We start from the raw sequence: 15,667 nt of genomic DNA on the forward strand, positions 1-15,667 counted from the left end.
TTCCCGGAATTTACGGGCTGTTAGAGCGCTCTTTAATTGAGTGTCGAAAGTAATTTGATAATTGCTTAATTGGTTTTGGTGTACTTGGCTCTGTGATTGGTTAGCGAAATTCGCGCCACTTTTTCAACCAATGAGAAGCAAAACCAAAACCAATCGTGACTTGCTCGCACTTGCTTTCCCGCGCTTGGCGCGGGTTACTTGCATTTGCTTCGAGATATGATTGGTTTATTGCGCTGTTTACATCCCTTATGATTGGCCAGGAGTAATTACTTTGGGTTTGGTTTTTCGACAGTCACTGGTGAAAACCGTTCTATTGGTTGCTATTTTTGAGAGAACTTCACAGTAAATCCTGAATGGATCACCCGTTTTGTTAAGTGCAACACATGAGGCCTAGGCAGATCTATTCATCATTTACGACCGGCAAAACTTGCATTGCTAAAATACTCTAACTTATTTCAGTTATTTCACGCCTCGGAGACGACTACAGATAATCGAATAGTTTTGCGGAGTGTTTAAACGTGAAAAAATTGTTTAAACGCAGAGAGATGCGTTTTCTAAAATGTTTACTCTATTCGAAATGCTTTTTCCAAAGCAAATTTACCCAACAAGGTCGCGTGAAAATTAGCGAACGGATCGATATGATCTTTACAAATTATCATATATAGTCGCGTTAATTGAAAAGCGCTTTAAAGGGAAGGGCTCACATTTCAGCGCATGTGCATATCTAAATGCTTTTTTCTCTTTCTTATCAACTTTATGGCCTTAAAAATCCCACTCACATGTACTTCAGTAATCACATTCCATAATTAGTCCAAGCAAAATGACTGATGACCAAAATTCACAGAAAATGCTAGTAGATTGTACTCAAATGGTCGATATTGAATTTAGCATTGACCCGTAGCATTTATTTAACGGTTGATGTGTTTATAGTTATTTGCATACAAAATAACGCATTCATATAAAAAAATTACCACCCGAGTTACCTATTCCGTTCCGAATGGTTCAAAAACAACGAATTAAATTAAACAGGCTTGGGTCATAGCGAGCAAAGGCGAAAAAGTATTTTGATTCATGGATATGCGTAGAACCGTGAACCCCTCCTTTAAAAGTGTAATTTGCTTAGTCATGCTATTGGTTTACTCGTTGAATTATACAGAATTTTGGAAACAGATATATAGCTAGACCAGCTTAGGAAAAATTAAACGTATGCCAAGAGAGAAACAAAAAGGAATATCATGGTATCTCATTTTGCGTGATGCTTAGATAGAATTGTGGAAGATTGAAATGGAGTACGACCGAATATCGTGCTCATAATGTAGCATTAACGGCCATTGTGTTTACTTAATGAATTCACCGCCTCTTGCATGAGGCTGATATCTCACACTGACTCAGTGTTTTTGTCTTGTTTGAGAGACAAAGTTTCTTTCGTGTTATTCTCCTTTACAAATTAATAGAAACCTACTAGAACATATATCATTTAATAGAAACTGTAGCGTGTTGAAACCAGCTGTAAGGTCTTGTCTGGTGATAAAAAGACTAAATTTCATGGTGACTGAACCTTGGTACGAGAATAACTATGTTAATCTAATTGTTCTGTCATTGTTAAGATATTGTTTGAGTGTTCATTGTGTAACCGTCCACTGGCAACGTGTAGGGAAAGAAGACAGTTAATCTAATCGACATGCTAGGAGACAAAGAGAAGGGACAAATTCATGGAATGAATCGAGATGCCGATACATGGGGGGTAAAATTATTCCCAAAAATGCTATGTACTCACACAATATGTCAATTTTTCTTTCAGTATCAAGCACTTCTTGCACTGCGTTTTTGACTGATTCATCACTGCTCACATCCATCTGCTTGATAACCAATGTGTCTCCAAGATATTCCTTTCCTTCTTCCTCCAGTTGTCCTTTTTTCGCCAGATTTCTCATGGAGGCGTAAACCTTGAAGCGTTTCTCGGCATCTTTAGCGAGAAGCACAGCAGTAGCGAGTCCGATGCCACTAGAACAACCGGAGATCAGCACGATTTTAGGAGACATGTTTCGAGCAGTGGCCTCAATGAGAAATAAAGCCGAGTCACGATTGCATGGTAAGAAATAAGGCAAACAGTGGGCGTGGTCCACATCAAGATCCTGTCAATCATATTTTCGCATATTCGTTACGCGATTGGCTGCTGCTAACCAGAGATGTCATGACTAGATCGTGAAGGCGAAGAAAGACTGAGTCTAACTAATATGCGAGCTTGAATGAAATAAATTGGAAAAAGCCGCTTTTTGTACTGAGTATTCTCGCAAGTCCACTTGTAATTGCTTCTAGCTCTTGAAACGACACATTTTCCCTTCGTAAAGCAAAATTAATTTAGTTTTTGTCAATATTAAGAAATGTTGGGGTGACATTTCACCCATAAATAGATATTCACGAAAATGAACCGATTTTTTTTTTGACACAACTAGTTGAGAAACATCAGCAATGGTTTATTTATCACAACAACTTACCGTAGCATAATAGTCCTTCTGTTTATTGCAGATTACCTTTTACGTTAGACAAACTGGCTGATCAGTTTTAACCATTAGTACACATCATACGAAAGGCGAAGGAGGAGGCATAGTAAAAAAATCTGACGTCCTAATGGGGTCAAGATTACCGAGGGAGATTCGTTGATAGACAGGCCTGGGAGAGGTAAATAGTGCTTGTGCGGAACTTCATATCGTTTTATTATATAGTCACCTGCAGTCACCATGAGTTGCCAACAAATTCAAGAAGAAGATTTTCGTCGAAAAGAGCATTTTAATAAGTATGCTCCAACGCGCACACCGAAATGGCTACCGTTTGCTTCTGAAAAAATACAAACTGAAGGCATAAATCAGTTGAAGCAGAAGCTGAGAAGGGAAAAAGACTGCTTGGCTCAAACGTGTTTATTGTCTTACGACAGGCACCACAATTTGAGAAACAGTGGTCATAGCCAGTCATTGACATTGGCGTAAACATACTCATAGTCATATTAATAGGCAAATGGATCGTTTCTACATTGAATTGATCTTTCGACTCGTTTCCATGCTTTATAAAAGAAAAGAATATGTGACCGCAGGAGGTTCAACTTGAACACATTTATTCAAAGCGTGTCGTCTTCTTTTTCTTCTTCATCGAGGAAAGCCTTTTTCACCATTTCCACCAAAGAATTCCCAGTTGGATCAGTAAGTTTTGCCTTCACTTCTTGGGGGCTATACTTCTCATTCGTCTGATAGCGTAAATTAGGTTTTCCACTAAGAATAACGCTTTTCACAATTTCTGCGATCTCGTTTGAAGTTTGTATTGTGTTTAGGAAGCGCTGTTGCATCCTGCCGACAAACCGTTCAAACAGTTCCTGGGTCTTTTGGTCAGCGGCTAACATATCAAAATTCCCAGCCCAGTTTCTGGAATTTTCCATCGCTGCTGTCTGCACTGGGCCTTCCTCGACCAATGTACACCTACATAGCAAAGAAAAAATATCACCCTGTGAATTAAAAACTCAAATTGAAATTGATTTCGCGATAAATTTTAGCTAATTTGAAAACAGGAAAATGGAAATGAAAGTACTTTGTACTGCTCGGAAGTTTTACAATAATTTGAATTTTCATTTACTCCTAAATTTAAAGTTAGAGCGACCTTGTACATCATAAGATGTAAATAGCGCCAGTGAGACATCGTGGCCTGCTGGTCACGGGAAATGACAGCATTCTTTTAACGTTCGAAGGTGTTACTTTTGAATTATAATTTATTCCTTAAGAAAAAAGTTAGAGCGACCTTGTAGAGCTTGATAAATAGCACCAGGAAGACAACGTAGCCGAGTGGTCATCGGCGCGCAATTCCCCTTGTTCAACCGCGAACTGGTTAGCTTAGTTGGGAGAATACTGGACTACCGTGCAGCAGGTTGCGCGTTCAAACCCCGCCCGGAACACTCAGGGTCTTTAAATAAATTAGGAGTAATGGCTGCCTTTGTAAAGTCATCCGCAAACGGCTAGACTTTCTAAAGTCGTTACAGATAAGGACGATTAAACCGTAGGTCCCGTCTCACAACATTTGTTCCTAATAATCTGTAAGACATAAAAGAACCCACACACTATTCGAAAAGATTAGAGGACGTAGTCCTCGGTGTGGTGGTCTATCTCTATCTGAGATTTCATCTGTATTTCTCATTTATACGTGGGTTGGGGGTGGGGGGGGGGGGGGTGGGTTGCGATCAAAATATGGACTGATAGCGGCTGCAAGCGGTTGCTTCACATGCTGCTGACGTCCGATCTCACGCCACAGAAGAATTGTAAACCGCCATGAGACCATGTGAAATGCGCACCATGCGGTATATTAATTCATAACCATAACCAAGTCCTTTCTCTCACTATAAACAACTTCAATTCCCTCCTCAATTCTTCAGTTACGCTTGTAAATTGAGCCAAATGGTCAGCTTCCCAACCTTGGGATTTTAAGCGTGTTACGTTAGGTCTGTTGTACTTCTTTTAGTGATTTGCAGTGCCCTCAATTTAAATTTGTACTGCAGCGTACGTTCAATATATACTTCAACCCTTCAGTTAAACGATACAGTTTATTGATTTATATTTCTTTCTTTCTATTCTTTTTTTATTTTTTATATATTTTTTTTTCATTTTCACAACAGAAACGTACTGCACTTAAGGGTTTAATGAACAAACTAACACATTAATCCCTTCACAGCACGGTAATTTAAAACAGCACCACAAATATATACTCTTTATTTATTTCTGGTGGTCATCCAGTTGTTCTTTTTATTTGGTTTCAAATTTGTCATAGCTTTCACAAGCAAGAAATTTTATTATTTATTTTTTTTGCAGGCTTTTTCTTTTTGCAACTGCTTAAGTTGCGTAAATAAACTGAATGCGATGATCTTTCTTCCATTTAATCTTTCATCAACAGATCAATATATGATATTTCATATATTCATTTATTCACGGGTATTTTACGAACTCATAATATAACCAGCTCCTAGTTGACTTGATAGCTCAATTTGTTGAGCACTGCACCGGCGTCATCGAGATCATGCGTTCAAATCCCGTTCAACTGAAAAATTTTTTTCAGGCTTTCTTTTTGCAACTTCTTAAGTTACGTAAATAACTGCGCGGGTCTTTTTTCTCAGTTAACAAGTAAGAAAAATGACCATTACCTGATATTAAAATGCAGCAATGTTGGAGCTATAGCTTCAGTGAGTCCCTCCAAGGCGAACTTCGTTGAGCAATACAGTGCATTGAAAGGTGTTCCAACAATCCCAAGATGGCTGCTGTTGTTGATGATATGACCGCTTTGCCTTGCTTTCATACTTGGCAACACAGCTTGAATCAGCCTCAGGGCGCCAAAGTAGTTCACCTCGAACAGGTCTTTTGCCATGTTGATAGGTGTGCATTCCAATACAGAAAATACCCCGATCCCAGCATTGTTAACTGAATGGATGAAAACAAACTAACAATCATTCCTCCATCCATTCCTCCATTCTTCTATTCGTTAGTTCTTTCATTCATTCCGTCATTACACGACCATTCAGTCGTTCTTCCATATTACCTCAACACAGCACACAAAATATGCTCTGTTGACTGCAGTCTTTTTGGCCTGTAGTGTACTTGTCTGACGGTTTAAAGCAAGGCAGATTACTAGCAATCCTAGTTCTGGATAGTCTTAAGTTTGGTGCTAATTTTGGCTAATAGTTACAACGAGAAGATTGGATGTTCTTAAACAAATATTTGCCCTAGAAACAAAGCTCCGAGGGCATATATGCTAGTTTTAATAAGGTGAACAATAAAAACTAATAGTCTCGAGACTATCAGTCTGACATTCCCTCCCCCTTCCCCTTTCGGAAATTCATAATTAGTTATGTTTTTAAAACTAGCATCTGATAAGGCCTCGAAGCTTTGCCTCTCTAGCAAATATTTGTTTAAGGACAACCAATTTTCACAGGGCAACTATCAGCCGATAGTCCCGAGATAAAAACACTCAATTTTTTAAATAGTCCGCTCTCCGCAACTAAAAAATATCCGTGCTTCATCTGATCAATTTGAATCAATAAGACTCGGCAAAATTTTAAGCGTGAGCCAAAACGTTGATAGGTCTCGGTCTCTGTGAATTCAATCTGCGGCCGAGTTTCCATTACAACGCAGATTTTTTTTGTATGGTTGGTTTGTTAGTGCAGCGGATGACAGCTGTCTTCTTTAAAACTGGGTGAAATGCATAATAAAACATGAACTGGAGTGGTTTAATTTGGAGAAGACTATGGAAGCGGCAAGTGCGTTAAAAAAATAGACCAAAAATGGGCAGGGAAACAAAAATTGTTTGCATTTCGGATTTTTCCATTTCGTATTAAAGTAAGTTTGTTCCTTTTGTCTGAACAAATGCTGCTTTTTTGTGTGTGTAATTCACGTTAATTTCCCTCATTTTGAATTTTTGGCACCTCTTTCGCGTTTATTTCCTTTTATTATTGGGAAGTGATTTTTTATTTTCATTCGCGTCAATTTCAAATACCTTTAATTAACACAACCATCAACTATTTAGCTCGCTTTGTATGTCAAAATAATTGCTCGTGTCCTAGATCTACGTTCTATAAAAGTCAACGAAAGATCAGATTTTAAACTAAGGAAAATAAATGTTTGAACGAGAAGGAAAATTAGCCCAGGAAAGATCGAAGCGACTCTGTTTAACAGCTTAAGCAAGGTAAAATTGGCTAAGAATAACCGATTTGAATTGTAATGAGCATTCAGAGAACAGAGAAACAAAAATAAACTTGAATTTAGCGTTAACCCGTAGCATTTATTCAACGGTTGATATGTTTACAGTTTTTTGCATGCGAACTAACGCAATCATATGAAAAAATTACCACCTAAGTTACCTATCCCCTTCCGAATAATTCATTAACAACGAATTAAATTAAACAGGCTTGGGTCATAGCGAGCGAAGGCAAAAAACTATTCTGATTCATTGACATACGCAGAACCGTGAACCCCTCCCTTTAAGAGTGGAATTTGCCTAGTCATTTAATTGGTTTATTCGCTGAATTATACAGAATTTTGAGAACAGATCAGCTTAGGAAAAATTAAACGTGTGGCAAGAGTATATTATTTTGCCTGAAGCTTAGATAGCATTGTGGAAGATTGAAATGGAGTATGACCGAATATCGTGCACTCAATGTGGCCCAAACGGATATTATGCTTACTTAATTATTCAGCGCCTCTGACACGAAGCTGATATCTCACACTGACTCAATGTTTTTGCCGTGATTGAGAGACAAAATTTTTTTTGGGTTATTCTCCTTCACGAATGAATGAAACCTATTAGTACATATATCATTTAATAGACACTGTAGCTTGTTGAAATCAGCTGTACGGTCTTGTCTGGTGATAAAAAAGACTTAATCTCCTGGTGATTGATGCGTGAACCTTGGTACAAAAATAACTATGTTAATGTATAAAAAATTGTTCTGTCATTGTTAAGATATTGTTTGAGTGTTCATTGTGTAACCGACCAAGAGATCCACAGGCACCATGTAGGAAAAGAAGACATTTAATCTAATCGGCATGCTAGGAGACAAAGCGAAGGGACAAATTTATGGAATGCATCGAGATGCCGATACATGGGAGATAAAATTATTCCAACAAATACTATGTACTCACACAAAATGTCAATTTTTCCTTCAGTATCAAGCACTTCCTGTACTGCGTTTTTGACTGATTCATCACTGCTCACATCCATCTGCTTGATAATCAATGTGTCTCCAAGATATTCCTTTCCTTCTTCCTCCAGTTGTCCTTTCTTCGCCAGATTTCTCATGGTGGCGTAAACCCTGAAGCGTTTCTCAGCATCTTTAGCGAGAAGCACAGCAGTAGCGAGTCCAATGCCGCTAGAGCAACCGGAGATCAACACGATTTTAGGAGACATTTTTCGAGCAGTGGCCTCAAAGAGAAATAAAGCCGAGTCACGATTGCATGGTAAGAAATAAGGGAAACAGTGGGCGTGGTCTACATCAAGATCCTGTCAATCATCTTTTCGCATATTCGTTACGCGATTGACTGCTGTTAACCAGAGATGTCATGACTAGATCGCGAAGGCGAAGAAAGACCGAGTGTAACTATATAATGTGCGAGCTTGAATGAAATAAATTGGAAAAAAGACGCTTTTTGTACTGAGTGTCGACGCAAGTCCTTGTGTAATTGCCTGTAGCTCTTTAAACGACACATTCGGCCTTCGTAAAACAAAATGAATTTAGTTGTTGTCAATATTAAGAAATTTTGAGGTGATATTTTACCAAAGAAAACTACAGTCAGTTTTCTTCACAACTAAATTCGAATTTCTGAGGCGATCCCAAAAGCCTCCCCAGACCAACTGGTTTGATCTGTTAGGTTCCCCTGACAGTTACAAACAACATAAAAAACACCATAAGTGGAGTTTTTAACGACCTCTGATCGGCTGCTCAGAAGGATTGCACCAGTTCACTGATGCCATCGAAGTGCTTGTGTTCTCCATGAACTTCGCGTTGGATGAGAAGAAGTGGAATACTGTTAAGGCTCTACTAACACTGGATGGAAGAGGGTGGAAGGGTGATTGTCTTGAGGCCTCCAGAAGGGGACTTCTGTTAGAGGAGGACACTGAGGAGGTGATAATTTTAAATTTTGTCCAATTTACGAGCTACTGTTCCTCTTACAGAAATGCTAGGTGGCTTTTTTATCACATTTTAGCGACATGTTCGTCTCTCCAATAAAACCCAAAGTAATAAGTTTCCATTGCTACGAAATTTTCAGCTGACATTTTGCCGAGGAAAACTTAGATTTCCTCGACAAGTATGTAATTTCTGAAGCGGTTAAGGCCTTTAGAACATTAACAGATATTCACGAAAATGAACCGTTTTTTTTTTTTTTTTTTTTTTTTGACACAACTAATCGAGAAATATCAGTAATGGTTTGTTTATCACAACTACTTATCTTAGCATAATAGTAAAAACTAAAATAAATAAATAACTTAATTTAAGAGTCGAAGTATTTAGCGCTGTAGCGCTAATTGGGAACACTATGAACCAGTGAAATAAATATGCAAACTGAAAATATCATTTTGTTAAAGATCCCAACTGGTGGGAGGCAAATCAGTTGGCTATTTACAAAGCGTGGCCTTGGAGCGGAACTTGAACCTGGGGCCTCCCTTTTACCTGCCGGCGCCCCTAACCACTAGGCCACTCCGCCTCCCAGTCCTTCTGTTTGTTGCAGACCACCTTTTACGGTAGACACAATGGCTGATCAGTTTTAACCATTAGTTCACATTATATGAAAGGTGAAGGAGGAGGCGAATTCAAGAATGAGACGTCCTAATGGGGACAAGATTACCGCACGGGATTCATTAACAGAGAGGAAAAGGTGCAAAACTGTATAGTTTTATTTTATAGTCAACTGCTGTTACTATGATGAAATAGAATTGCTTCTGCGTGGTCACACACTGAAGACATACGTTGGTTGAAGCAGAAGCAGGTAAATACAGAGGGGCAAAAACACTGTTGGCTCAAACGTGTTCAGTTATTGCCTTACGATAGACACCATGCACAATTTGAGAAACATTGGTAGTTATGCAGCTGATAAAGCATTGTTTTTTGCCCCATCCTCTCATTAGTCACAGATAGCAACAATAAGTCAAAATCATAGTCATTGGCGTAGTCATAGTCATAGTCATAGTCATAGTCATAGTCGAGATATGTCCAGAAATGCACGCTAATGAGATTCATGAACTGTATGATAGACATCACAAGGTGTCCCCTAACCTTAATTCTCACTAAAACACAAAAAATTCTGTCAAACATGAAGTCATATGAAAACGACCAAAAGGCCTGTTTTATATGAGGTACCCACATTCAGCGTTAGGTGCATTTCCGGACACAAGTGTCATAGTCATAATCATAGTCATAGTCATAGTCATAGTCATTGGCATAACGGATTACCATAGTCAAAATTATATTCATTGTCATAGTGACTGGCATGGTCATAGTCATAGTCATGGTCATAGTCATAGTCATAGTTATTTAGTCATAGTCATAGTCATTGGCATTGGCGTAGTCATAGTCAAAATTATATAGTCTTAGTCATTGGCATTGGCATAACGAATTACGATAACACTCATAGTTAATAGTCATAGTCATATATTTATAGTCAGTCATTGACATTGGCATAACCATAATCATAGTTATAGTCACAGTCATAGACATAGTCAAAGTTATATACTCATAGTGAAGTCAGTAATTGGTATTGGCATAACCATAACAGTCACAGTCATAGTACATCATAGTCAGAAAGTCATAGTCATTGGCATTGCCATAACCAGAATCGGTTAGAGTAAGAATTCTTTTCGATATCTACGCAAGTTTTAGGCTCAGGAACCGAAATTGGTCAAGTTTCAGTCGTTATTCGCTCTCTCCGAACAAGAATTTTATTTTGTTTGTCCCGGTCTATTTCACTGCTATTCACGTGCTTTGAATATTTATCATAACGTGAAGTCGTGCAAAAGGTAAAATTTACAATGGAAGACTTGAGAAGCAGGAGCATATATTTATGTAAATGTTACCTTTTGCACGACTTCACGTAATCACAAATATTCACAGCACGTGAATAGCAGTGGCCAATAGACCGGGACAAACAAAATAAAACTCTTGTTCGGAGGAAGCGAATAATGACTGAAACGTGACCAAGATTCAACCTTCTTATCTAACACCGGTTTCGGTTCTTGAGCCTAAAACTTGCGTGAATATCGAAAAGAATTCTTACTCTAACCGCTTGTAATTTAACAGAAAAATCTGCCGGGGTATTTTAAAGATATCTCGATTTAAGCAAAGTAGAAACTTTTTCATTCATCTGCGCTCTATTTTCACTGTTTTCAAACATAAATATCTTAAAATCGGAGACACCCATGAAGCTCAATATACATTTAAAATGTTTTGCTATCAGGAAAGACCCTTTGACAGAGAAGACAAAGTGTCAAGTTTTATTTTGCCAAAGAGATTGGTGAAAAAAGCTTGAATAAACAAAATCACCTCGTAAAAATTGATTCATTATTTACTTGAAAACGCTCTTACAGATTTTTTTCTACTTTCGCCTACAAGTTGTCTAGATTGAGTAGTTTAAATCCCTAAAGTTTCGTCATAAAGTGTCTGACTAGATTTCGAGATAATCGACAATGTTTAAAATGAGAGGCTATGCGCTTCCGTTGCTATGGCAATAGCTGTTGCTTGGAAACCGATGAGAAAATTAACTTTGATCATATGTTGAGATGATGAAGTAGTGTGAAGGAGATCGAAGTTTCTCTTGTATGCGAGATTTTAATTTCAAAACTTCCACCCTAAGTCCAAAAAAACTGCCTCGAGCCTCCTTAAGCTCCCCAATATACAAAAATTATAGAAACGTCTAATTTTGGAGCTGAGGCTCAACGCTGTTATTTTGGGGTCAGTCTGAGCCTGGCAGCGTTCATAAGATGTTCTTAAGTTACCTGTAAGTGTTATAGCATTTCCATAAATCAATGCACACGTTTCGAATGATTTAGGCTCGATCGTCTGTCGGGAGGAATGGGACTGCCAAGTTGTAAGTTTTTAACGAATCTTCCTTTATCCATTTCCAGGGAGAAACGCCTGTTCCCAGAAGTGTTTTTTCGGTGTTTGTAACATGAAGTGCGATTCCAGCAAGTACTGTTCCCAATCATGCGTATGGAAAGCCAAATGTGGCAAGATCACGTGTTCATCAGCCATTTGTAACCAGGTTTGTTCGAACTGTACCATGGAGTGCCCCAGGGGAGTAGAGTGGTGCGAACAGATGTGCTTAGGGGGAGAGTGTAATATGAAGTGCTTTGCCAGACACTGTCGGAGACAATGTCTCAAAGGAGAATGTAACTATATCGGGCAGTCACAAAGCAAAGGATCGGTTATGCAAAGGAGACTCAGAATCATATGGATTGTTATGACCAGTGTTTTAATACAATTACTTCAGCGGTAAAGATTAATACCACGGAGCGCTGGGTGACTGCAAATAGCAGGTCTCTTCCTTCTAACTTCCTATACCGAGCATTTGCATATTTTCGTCCACTCGTAGGAGATGAGCTAACAAGAAAGACCGCTCGGAGTTTATCGCTCCACTAACTCGATTTTGGCGCGAATTGCATGATATCTCGGCTGGACAACTGCGCAAAGTGTTTCCTCCCACCGAAACGCTAATCATTCCCAGGCCCCTTACGCGCACTGTGCTCATTCATCATTACAAATATAAGTTCATGAATGATAATCATTCCACTGAAACGTCTCCGCACAATAGACCATTTCCGATCAATTAAAATTCTAGCTTAGCTACGAGGCTTGGAGGAATAAAACAACAGAAATTAGTTTCATTGAGGTTCAGAGATGAATAATTAATTTCTTTTTATTCCTTCAAGCCTCGTAGCCAAGCTTGAATTTTAATATATCGGAAATGGTCTATTGGTACCAGTTGAATGGAGTGAATATGGAGGAGAGCAATGCCCACAAAACGAGTTTCCGTTTTCTTTTAGCGGTGCTAAAAGGATAAAAATATAGTATTATGCTCAAAGTTGGTTATCTAATCCCCACAATTAACCTCATTTGCGCTGGTTAACTAAAAATACTTTTCTATTTCAGGGGCTACTCCTTGTATTTGGATGGTCAGGTGTAGTCCCCGCTATTCATCTCATATCAGAGTATGGAGTGGAGCTGGTTATGCGTCAGGTGGCATTGGAATGGATGGGACTCATGTCCTTCTTGTACACTGTTAGTGCAGTCACATATGCTACAAGGATTCCAGAGAGGTTCTTTCCAGGAAAGTGTGACATTTGGGTAAGCAGATGATATGCTCAAATATAAAAAGGCTGGTTTTCATACGATGGCGAATGATCACCACCGATCACTTCCGTAACAAATTTCAGCTTAGCTGTTGTAGCCTTCGTGTTGTAGCCTAGGTGTTTGTACACCGGATTATGAGCGACGCGGTATGGTAAGCAGGGATGCTTTACAGTTAGCTAAAATTTTCGGTTAGTCACAAGTCCGCAATAGCCATCCAGTCGCTCTTTCCTTTCCAAACTGGCAATCTCATTGCTTGATCAAAAGCCTTACGTAAGGGTGCCACTAGTCAACAAATGACAATGAAACTTTGTGCAATTGGAACGATAACTTCGGTTTCAACCCTCGGGAACGAAAAAAAGTGGAATATTTCCGAAGATAGTCCGATACTGAAACTTGCCAGTTACAGAGGAGATAAAGAAAAGATTCTTGCGAGTTAAAGAAACACTTCTAAAATGTTTGTCTCTAAAACTCATTTTACTCATTGCGTAATTTTCCCGTTTTTCTCCTGTTTAGTTTCAAAGTCATCAAATCTTCCATGTACTTGTGGTGATTGCAGCGTTTGTCCATCTGCATGCCATCTGTCAAATGGCGCATTACAGGTTCGACCAGGGAACTACGTGTGAATCATGACCTCAAAAGTGCAACAACTTTACACAAAGTATCTGCAAAGCTGAAAACCTAAGGAAACGCTCCTCTTGCTCTCCGCCTCTCGTGATTGGCTACCTTCAAGCACGTGAATCAAATTGAGATGATTAAAATAAACAAATGGAAAGGAGTGACATGTTACAGGATTTCCCTGTAACTGATATGCTTTGGAGCAGTACTGACTGTCCAAGTTACCGTGTTCACCTCACAAACATGTTTGTACTGAAAGAAAATGCAGAATGACTAATTTGAGCAAGAGACGGTCCCATGTGTTCGTTTTCTGAAGAGAGAACTGTTTACGCGAGGTTCCTGTTTTTGAGAATGTCTTTCTGAGAGAAATACGTGTTTCTCTTGGAGAAATGTCTCTCTTTGAGAAACGTCCATCTTCGAGAGGTGTCAGTCTAAAGAGTGAAACGGAAAAGATTCAAGTACAGCGGGTTCCAACTCATCTGTTTTGAGAAGGCATTAAGGGAGATGGAGTACCTGAAGAGGAGATCAGTTTATCTAACGTCAGCTGGCTGGTACTCGGTCGGAAAGAGGCGCAAAGTAATGGACAGAAAAACAAAAAACAGAAAATAGAACCAAAAACACCAGATTCAACAAAACTTTTCGTTTTTCTTTAGTTTTCAGATTGTTTAAAAGTTCTTTTTTCAAGTAAGCTGCTGGTCAGCGGATACTACGCCATGCTGGCTGTTGACATTTTTAAACAGCTGTTGGTATTGCAACTCACTTCCAAACTGCACAGTGGAACCTCGGTTTAACGAAGTGCCATGCAAGGAACTAGGGAAATTGGTTCGTTATATCGAGGTTCTGTTCCATACATTAAAAGGCCGGGATGGAGAATATCGTTTGTTACACCGAGGACTTCGTTATAAAGAGGTCGTTAAATCGATCAAGGTTCCACTGTACAACAAGACCGCTTACCCGAGGGTATTACGAGACCTTTTATCGCTAGCTATTGCTGGCTCAGAAAGTTTTTATAATATAAAACCTAAACTCGCGCCCGAGAAACGCCTCAGTAACACAAAGTACAAGAAAAGCTGTGTAGTTGTAAGAAAAATACATTAAATCAGCAATGCCTCGCTCTCGCAGAAAAACAAAATAACAAAGAGGCAGAAATTTCAGAGTTTTTTTTATTCCAACCAGTATTGCACTTAAAATAGCGAAACTTACGGCTTCTAAGGTACCTATACCACTTTTCGGCCTTATTGCAAGACTGAGCTTTCATTATCCCGCTTTTACAGACTATAAAGTTTTTTTCATGGCCCTATATTCCCCCAGCAGGACTGATTTAGCTTGGCTTACCTAAGCTCCTTTTGGAACTTAGGTAAGCTAAGGTAAATTTCGAAGTTATTCGTGGATAGGGCAAGTCAGGCTTATTCTTTGTTTATTTTCTCATGGGCAATTTTAAATGCACACACAAGAAAACCGGCCGATAAATCCAAAGCCGTCTATGCAAAGCGCGCGTCTATTGAAAGGAATAAATTTTTCATACGGAAAATTGTGCACGATCCCTACTGCACTTTATTTTTAGTAACTAGAAAGCAGTCGATCGAAGTTTGGGGATATTAAACAATCGGCGATTATTTTAGTCTTTGTAGTTTTGCTTGGAATTACTATGTACTGTATTAAGTTAACAAGTTTCAATTCAACGAAACGTTGATTTTTGGTCTCTTTTTATATTGCGTGTGATTGAAATGGAAATAAAGTCAAGAACAACTGCAAGTTTAATATCATTTGATTAATTCCTTTATTTAGTTATTTAGTTATAATAAAGATTGATCTGTTCCGATGCTTTACCTAAAAATTTAAGTTGCAGAAAGTTTAAGGAAACGAACTTTCATTCCACACATCGAATTTACTACCTGTGGTGGTTTTACGAAAATGTTAGCTGGACCCTTTCGCCTTTTTAACGACATATTCGACCCTTCGAAAACGAAAGGAATTAGTTTTCCAGTGATATGGAATTTTAAGCTGACACTTTTCGAAAAAAAAAACTTAAATCTTAATTTTTGAGGCGATTAAGGCGATCCAAAGAGATGTCCACCGAAATGAACTGTGGGGGGGTTCTTGTGTCTGCAAAGATCGACACCACGAAATTTGAACGCTCAGGGTATCCCAGACGTAAATATGGGGAATTAATTTGCCTGCTAACAA

The 15,667-nt window shown here is 38.8% G+C and overlaps 3 protein-coding genes across 3 annotated transcripts in view; 1 reads left to right on the forward strand and 2 right to left on the reverse strand.

Moving 5' to 3' along the window:
• The window catches only part of LOC146465047 (retinol dehydrogenase 8-like), a 4,407-nt gene extending 1,857 nt beyond the window's left edge, over positions 1 to 2,550 (reverse strand). The window contains exon 1 of the mRNA XM_085128914.1: positions 1,778 to 2,550. Within this exon, the coding sequence (XP_084985040.1) occupies positions 1,778 to 2,042 (265 nt within the window). The 5' untranslated portion in view covers positions 2,043 to 2,550. The remainder of the gene's footprint in view (positions 1 to 1,777) is intronic.
• Positions 2,551 to 2,700: 150 nt separating this feature from the next.
• Positions 2,701 to 8,860, reverse strand: LOC146465048 (retinol dehydrogenase 8-like). Its single transcript, XM_085128913.1, has 3 exons — positions 7,668 to 8,860; positions 5,177 to 5,450; positions 2,701 to 3,470 (listed from the first exon to the last, which is right to left on the reverse strand). Exons 1-3 carry the CDS (start codon positions 7,930 to 7,932, stop codon positions 3,116 to 3,118), a joined length of 894 nt encoding a protein of 297 aa, XP_084985039.1. The 5' UTR covers positions 7,933 to 8,860; the 3' UTR covers positions 2,701 to 3,115.
• Positions 8,861 to 11,684: 2,824 nt separating this feature from the next.
• Positions 11,685 to 13,495, forward strand: LOC146465049 (progestin and adipoQ receptor-like protein 1). Its single transcript, XM_085129001.1, has 3 exons — positions 11,685 to 11,777; positions 12,665 to 12,859; positions 13,379 to 13,495. The coding sequence occupies exons 1-3, from the start codon at positions 11,685 to 11,687 to the stop codon at positions 13,493 to 13,495; spliced, it is 405 nt and encodes a 134-aa protein (XP_084985127.1).
• Positions 13,496 to 15,667: the final 2,172 nt, after the last annotated feature.

Source organism: Pavona decussata, unplaced genomic scaffold (assembly GCF_977016875.1).
Source record: "Pavona decussata unplaced genomic scaffold, jaPavDecu1.1 SCAFFOLD_157, whole genome shotgun sequence".
Taxonomy (NCBI): domain Eukaryota; kingdom Metazoa; phylum Cnidaria; class Anthozoa; order Scleractinia; family Agariciidae; genus Pavona; species Pavona decussata.

What these genes read in the sequence shown, in the direction of transcription:
- LOC146465048 (XM_085128913.1), bottom strand. Translation starts at nt 7,932, where the DNA reads ATGTCTCCTAAAATCGTGTTGATCTCCGGTTGCTCTAGCGGCATTGGA. An exon ending in AGGAAAAATTGACATTTTGT is followed by an intron (nt 5,451 to 7,667) that starts GTGAGTACATAG and finishes TCATCCATTCAG; the next exon opens with TTAACAATGCTGGGATCGGG. An exon ending in TTGCTGCATTTTAATATCAG is followed by an intron (nt 3,471 to 5,176) that starts GTAATGGTCATT and finishes TTTGCTATGTAG; the next exon opens with GTGTACATTGGTCGAGGAAG.
- LOC146465049 (XM_085129001.1), top strand. Translation starts at nt 11,685, where the DNA reads ATGAAGTGCGATTCCAGCAAGTACTGTTCCCAATCATGCGTATGGAAA. An exon ending in CATCAGCCATTTGTAACCAG is followed by an intron (nt 11,778 to 12,664) that starts GTTTGTTCGAAC and finishes TTTCTATTTCAG; the next exon opens with GGGCTACTCCTTGTATTTGG. An exon ending in CAGGAAAGTGTGACATTTGG is followed by an intron (nt 12,860 to 13,378) that starts GTAAGCAGATGA and finishes TCTCCTGTTTAG; the next exon opens with TTTCAAAGTCATCAAATCTT.